The sequence below is a fragment of the Agelaius phoeniceus genome, chromosome 11 (genome assembly GCF_051311805.1).
Source record: "Agelaius phoeniceus isolate bAgePho1 chromosome 11, bAgePho1.hap1, whole genome shotgun sequence".
NCBI classification, from domain to species: domain Eukaryota; kingdom Metazoa; phylum Chordata; class Aves; order Passeriformes; family Icteridae; genus Agelaius; species Agelaius phoeniceus.
In genome coordinates, this window is record NC_135275.1 from 7,539,090 (window position 1) to 7,545,775 (window position 6,686).

At 60.8% G+C, this 6,686-nt stretch overlaps 1 protein-coding gene across 1 annotated transcript; it reads left to right on the forward strand.

Moving 5' to 3' along the window:
* The first annotated feature begins 174 nt into the window (after positions 1-174).
* On the forward strand, positions 175-5,095 carry TUSC2 (tumor suppressor 2, mitochondrial calcium regulator). The gene is made up of 3 exons (XM_054640136.2): positions 175-435; positions 711-831; positions 2,402-5,095. Exons 1-3 carry the CDS (start codon positions 284-286, stop codon positions 2,465-2,467), a joined length of 339 nt encoding a protein of 112 aa, XP_054496111.1. The 5' UTR covers positions 175-283; the 3' UTR covers positions 2,468-5,095.
* Positions 5,096-6,686: the final 1,591 nt, after the last annotated feature.

The following is a 6,686-nucleotide window of genomic DNA, read 5'->3' on the forward strand; positions in this document are numbered from 1 at the left end:
GGAAGGGACGGGACGGGACGGGACGCGCAGTCCCAGCGGCGTCGGCGGGCCGTGGGTGCCCACACGTGGTGCGGGTGGTGGCGGCGGGACTCGAACCCTCGGTTCCCGCGCTGCCGGCGCTGGGCGGGGAGGCGGGCGCGCCCCGCGCCGGTGTCACGTGGCGCGGGCGCCGGAAGTGGCGCGGGCGGCGGCGCAGGCGGCGCTCGGTCGGTGTCGCCGGGCGGCTCCGGGCCGCCCCCGTCCCTCCCCCCCCGGCGCCGCTCCTGCCGCCGCCGCCCCCGCCATGGGCGCCAGCGGCTCCAAGTCACGGGGGCTGTGGCCCTTCGCCACCCCGGCGGCGGGCGGCGGCGGCCCCGACGGCCCCGGCGGGCAGCAGGCCCTGGCCCGGGCGCGGGCCGCGCGCGCCGCCACCCCCTTCGTGTTCACACGGCGCGGGTGAGAGGCGGGCGGGGGCTCTGCCTTGGGGCGGGGGGCTCTGCCTTGGGGCGGGGGAACTCTGCCGTGGGGCCGGGGCTCTGCCGTGGGGCAGGGGAACTCTGCCGTGGGGCCGGGGCGCTGCCGTGGGGCGGCCCCAGCACAGGCACGGCACGGGGGTCGGGGGGCTCCAGAGTTGCGGGACCGGCTGTCCCAGCGCCCGGCCCAGCTCGGGGCGCAGGGAGCCGGCAGCGCCCGCAGGCTCTCACCCCACGCCTCCCCTCTCCTTTTGGCAGCTCCATGTATTACGATGAGGACGGGGACCTTGCCCACGAGTTCTATGAGGAGACAATCGTCACCAAGAACGGGAGGAAGCGCGCCAAGCTGAAGAGGATCCACAAGAACCTGATACCTCAGGTAAGGTGCGGACAAGGATGGGGGAAAGGATGGGGCAAAGCGCCACGGTGACGCTTGAAGTCCAGCCTTTACAAGAATCATCTCCCTCGGGGCATCTTCTTACTGGAAAGGTGGAGGCTTTCTCCTCCCCAGTTTCTGCCTGAGAGCCATGATTCCTGTGTGTCCTGGCTCACATCCGTGTCACCTGAGGCTGTGACAGGGAAGGGAGAGCTGGTGGCACCCTCCAGCTGCCTTTTTTGAGAGAAGCAGTGCCTGAGCCTTTCAGAACTGCCTGGCAGGGGAAGATAGCTCAGCCAGGTGTATGTTGTGGGGCACAGAGTGCCAGGCAGCCCTGCATGGCCACGGCGTCTCCTTACCAAGCACCTTCCACGAGCTGTAGGGTGCTGTGCTGCCTCAGCCAGTGTTATGTCACTGTGGAAGGCCAGGCTTGTGTTGGGGAGCAGCAGCCAGGGCCCATCAGCTGCTGACATGAGTTTGCACACCCCCTCCAGCTGCTCAGCAGTGTTGACAGCTCTCTGCTTTGCCCTTCAGTGGAAGAGTCTCCTCTCTAAATAAGCAAGTGGTGTGAAGCTGGGCAGGGGCTGGGATGTCAAGTGAGGATCATGGTGCAGGGGCAGGAGAGCCTGCATGTAGGGAATCTTTTGGGGGCATAAATGGAGGAAAGAGCAGATCAAACCAGGGCTGGAGAGAGCCTCTATAGAAGTCTTTCCTAATTAAGCAGAAAGGCATGGCTGTAATGAGCAGCCTAGGTGAGCTGTGAGGAGTGGGCAGCCTCTCAGCTGGATGGAGCCCCTCTGAGTGCTGAGCAGGCAGTTGCGGATGGAAGGATTTGCTGCTGCTTCCTGGGCTGGCATTCTAGCAGAGGCAGGCTTGGCGTGTGGAACTGAGTCCTTGTTCGTGTGGGTTGAAACTCACCCAGTTGGAAAGCTCAGCTGAGCTGGAGAGAGCAGGTACCAGCACTGAACAGTCCTTTGCTAACACAGCTTTACTCTGGTTCTGCAGGGCCAGGCCCAGCCCTGAGTCCCTGCTCCCCCTCTGCCCCAGCCCCCAGCTGGTGCTGTAACAGGAGAAGGCTGGGATGGGGCATGGGAAGGGTTCCTGTGGCTGCTGTGGAGGGAGTTGCATTCAGCAGCCTCCCCCCTGCACAGAAAGCCGCTTTTCTGTGCGCCAGCTGCCCCGGCTGCGTTCCCTCAGAGAGCTCTTTTCATTGCTCTAAATCCCGTGAATGAAAGGTGCCGCATGAAAAGCCCAGACAGCCAAGATCTGCCAGTCACGCAGCAGCTGCTGCACGGGCAGTGCCTGGCAGAGCAGCTCCCTCCTTCCTCGCCCTGCCATGTGTGGCAGCCAGCACTGCTGCCCTCGGCTCTCCAGGGAGCAGAGCGAAGGGCAAAGGGCTGCTGCTCTGTGTGCTGCTGCCCAGGCATACCTGGAGTCATTTATTGAGCCATTTATGGAGCCTGGTCCCTCCAGTTCCTCCAGGGCACAGTGTTCTTTGTCACTGGGCGACTGGCAGGGCTCGGGGATGTTGACTGGCCGTCCCTTCTGCTCACCACTCTGACTCTTCTTTCAGGGCATAGTGAAACTAGAGCATCCCCGCATTCACGTGGATTTCCCAGTGATTATCTGCGAGGTGTGAGTCCCAGACATCACTGCCCGTGGGTGGGAGGCCCTGCCCCACCACCTCCAGCCTCACTGGGCCAGGCTGCATCGTGTTCCCACCGAGGAGGACTCCAGCCGTGTGGCAGGATGGTGGCTCTCCCCTCGCCTGGAGGTGAGGCAGGACGGAGCAGGCCTTCGCAGGAGATGGGTGACTCTGTGCAACGACTGCTTAAAAACATCCTCGCTTGAGTCAGAAGACTAAAATACCTTTTGTAGCCTCTAGCCGACGTTTGATGGGTAACTGGAACTGCAAACAAGCTGCTGTGATTGAGCTGTGAAAGGGAGAGCAAGCCTGCACTTCTCACCAGAGAGAATCCCCTGCTTCTCAGGTATGCGGCCCAGGGAGAGCCAGGGCACAGCACCGCCCTGCCCTGCACCCCGAGGTCCCTGGGGCCCGCAGCTCAGATGGCCAGTGTTGCAGCATGTCCCTTTGACACCGGTGTGATGAGATGCTCCCCCATGTGGGTTTGTTGATGGAGGATAAGCAGAGCAGGCTGAGGCGTCTCAAAGCACATTGGGCTGGCTGCTGCTCTCCTCTCGGGAAGGGGATGGAGATCAGATGCCGCTCTCTTAGACCTTGGTCTCTTCCCCCACTGCATTTCCCCACTTATGCCAGCGCTGGGGAGGTTGGCTTTACTGCTGCCTGCTGGAGATCTCTGCAGTCCCTGGCCCCTGCTGGTGGCAGCAAGGTCCCAGCTCCGCAGCGGACTTGCCTCCCCCCATTGTCACACTGGCTCTGCTGAGCGCCTCCCTCGCCTGCCACGGGGCTGGGCTGCCGGGCAGCTTCCTCACCCCCGCTGCTCTTTGAACATACCTCCCTGTAGGCTGGGCCTCCACTGAGCCAAGCAGGAAAGGAATCCTGTCTTCCTTCCCTGTGCCCCCGAAACAATCAATTGGTGTACCTGCCCCGGCTTGGAAATCTCCCTGGCGATGTGAACTGTGGTTCCTCCTGCATCCCAGCTGGCGGCAGGAGGAGGAATGTGATGCACTTTAAAGGGAGGCTTGCTGCCCCGCCTCGGAGGGTCCTGCTCTTTTCTCCTCTTTCCTCCCACCTAAGAAGGTCGAGGTCTTGGTGGCACCGAAGAACCTCTCACCCCTGTGTGTGTCCAGCTGCTGGGGGAAAGGCCTGACTCCAAATGCCCCTTGGCAGCATGAGGAGCCCCTGCCTCCCTGCTCAGCTGTGCCCAGACTGGGCAGGCAGAGGAGGACCGGCAGCAGGCACAGCTTTAAAGTGGGTCAGAGCCTACTCCCCACAGCAGCCAGCTCGGCTTTCCTCCTCTTTCGTTCCAGAACTTATTTACTTTCTCAGCACTTCAGATGTTTGCTACCTCGATTTTTAATTTAAGCTGCTGGCACTTGGCTGCCAGCCCTGTCGGTGTCTACGTTGGATGTATCCATCCCCGCGTCCGCCCAGAGCCGCCCGGGCGCGGGGCCCCATTCCCAGCTCCGGGGAGATAACAGCGACGTGGCTGTTGCTGTCTTCCTGTCACCACCTCTTCCCTTCACGTCCCTCCACCCGCGGTTCCCATCGACAGGAGCGAGCGCACGGGGTGAAATGGATGTGCTGGCTGCCACCAGGCAGGAAAGTGGAAGGGCAGGGCTCATCTACACTGTGATGCTGGGCACTTCTTTTGACATCTTTTGTTCTGCTTGCTTGAAAGAGTCTTGTCTTAAAACAATCCCTCACTGAAGTGTTTCTTATTTGCACCACCTGCTCTTGAGTTTCTCCCTGGCTGGAGCTCCCTGGGAAGGGCATCCCTTGGGCTCCACAGGAGAGCAGGAGCTGCTGTCCCCAGGAAGAGGAGAGAAAACCGTGGCCACGCTGTCTGTGCTGCCTTGCCCCACTGCTGTGTGAGGGCACAGGAAGCTGCACCGACCCCACCTTGGGCATGGGGAAAGGAGGAGGAGGAGGAGTGGGAAGGGGGTTGGCACTGTTTGCCTGCCCTAGTGGGGAGCCCCTCACCTGGCTACCAGCCAAAAATCTGCTGGCAAGGCATGGCCCTAACCCAGGGGAGGGGGCAGAGACTGTGACCAGCTTAGCAAGGATGCTTTTGTCCTTTCTGACAGGCTGCCCATCCTTCCCCCAGCGTATTAAACATGCTTCCCCAAAACCCATGCCTTCTCCCACTCTTCTACCCCCTCAGTGTCACCAGAGTGGCAGTGAACCTCTGCAGGCTGCCAACAAGCTGCGTCCTGCCCCGCTTCTTCCCAGGCTGGTCCCCACAGCAGCCAGCCCCCAGGACCCAGCAATCCTGCAGCAGCAGGGCCTTGGGAGCACCTGGAGGGATCTTAAAAATGTGAAGGTCACTGTAAATAGTATCTGTGTCCACTGTGGTGTTGGAGCAAGCAAAAAAAAAAAAAAAAAAAACAAACACAAAAAGAAGAAAGTTTTCCTTTTGATTTTTTTTTTTTTTACAATTTCTGTGCAACATTGTGCTTTCCTGTGTGGATGTGTAGCCGAATCGTACTCACCGACACTAGGCTCCTTGCTCCTCTAGCGTGTGGGTAGGACCCATGGGTTTGGGAAATGTACACTACTTATGGTCCTTCCTCCCAGTGCATCTGTCCACTTTTGTTAAATTTCAATAAAATTATTTGTAGAGCCCGCAAGTCGCAGAGCTGTCTTACTGGGGAAGGCAGATGTACCTGAGGGAAGTTGGACTTTGAGCCCCCCGTGTTTTTGGGAAGGGGGTGTTGGCACATGTGGCCCAGCTGATGGTGAAGGACCCCCGGGTCACAGCCATTTCCATGTTCTCCAGTTGGCACACGGGACTGGTGGGAGTTGGTGGCGTGTCAGGCTGTGACTCTCTACTTCTAGCTGCCGTGAGAACTTTTAACTGTATAACTAATGTGAAATATTTGTAATTTCCGTGTTCATTCCCGAGGGCTGGAGCTCGTGCCTCTCTCCCCTCCCGTGTGGGGTCGGAGGTCTGAGGACCCGGGGCTCGCAGCAGCCCCGCTTCAAGCTGACTCTTGCCTTGGCTCCGCCCGAGCCCCGCGGGGGGGGGATCCGCCTGTCCGCTCCTTCCTCGCCTGCCAAATCAGTGCCTCATTAATCACGGGGGCCTGACGTTCTGGAGCCGGCGTGACCCTGTGCCGGGATGCCGCCCGTCCCCCGAGCATTGCCGGCTGTCCGTGGGGCAAGTGTGATCTCACTTTGTTCCCCACGTCCTGTCCCCGACAGCCCTGCAAGTGTTTTCCTGCAGCCACCGTCACTTCTCATCATTTCCTCCGTGCAAGCCGGCTCGGAAATGAGCCGCTGATGAAAGCTGTCATGAGAGTGAGTGGTGCAGTGTGTGGTGCCAGCCCTCCGGCCTCGGGGGGATGAGGCTGTGACCCATTCATCCATAGGGACCCCAGCCCCAGGAGGGATGCATGGATGGATCCTGGTGGCTGAGAAGGGGACCGGGTGGCTGTGCAGGGCGGTACAGCCCAGTGAGGTTACATGAGGTGGTGACTCTGTGTCCATCTCTGTGTCTACCAGGGCCACCACAGTCCCCTCCTGCTGCCCGTGGGGCAGGGCCGTGCCCGGAGCCCCCAACCCAGGGCAAAGGCAGCAGCTGCCAACGTCCCCTTCTGGCTTCATGGCTGCTCCATTCCCAAGCTGACCTCCTCTCACACCTTGGCCGGACCTGTCTGGCACGAGTGGCTGTGACTCACGGCCGTTATCTTTATCTGCCATCCGTGAGGGATTCCCATCCTCCTGCTGCCTGCCTGGAGCAGCTCGCCTGCTCAGCTCACCCTGGTCACTGCCTGGTGCTGCCATCCCGCACCCCTCTACACTCTGGGAATGACTTGGAATGATCTCATGCTCGGCAGGGCAAGGGGAGACTGGATCTGCCCAGCTTCCCCTTCCCAAAAGCAAATCTTCCCTGGGGGATGGAAGGAGGGAAAGCAAGTCAGGTGATGCTCCCACTGAGGGGACAGCAGTGAGAATTTGCGTCACGTTGAGGACTTCCAGCCCTCCCAGCAGTGGAAACGTGTGACCCCTCCGGCCACCCCACTGCCGGTGGGGCTGGATACCTTCGCACGAGGAGGATGGAAAGTTTTAGCTGCTGGCCAAGGGAGCCTGTTTACTGCCCAGAGGGGAAGGGCAGTGCCTGCAGCGCTGGGACTTCTTGGCTCCCCACAATCTCTCCCAAGGGTTTTGGCAGCCTCCGCCCGGCCAGCGGCTGAGCTGCCCAGCGCCTCTCCCA

What these genes read in the sequence shown, in the direction of transcription:
- TUSC2 (XM_054640136.2), top strand. Translation starts at nt 284, where the DNA reads ATGGGCGCCAGCGGCTCCAAGTCACGGGGGCTGTGGCCCTTCGCCACC. An exon ending in TTCGTGTTCACACGGCGCGG is followed by an intron (nt 436 to 710) that starts GTGAGAGGCGGG and finishes TCCTTTTGGCAG; the next exon opens with CTCCATGTATTACGATGAGG. An exon ending in ACAAGAACCTGATACCTCAG is followed by an intron (nt 832 to 2,401) that starts GTAAGGTGCGGA and finishes CTCTTCTTTCAG; the next exon opens with GGCATAGTGAAACTAGAGCA.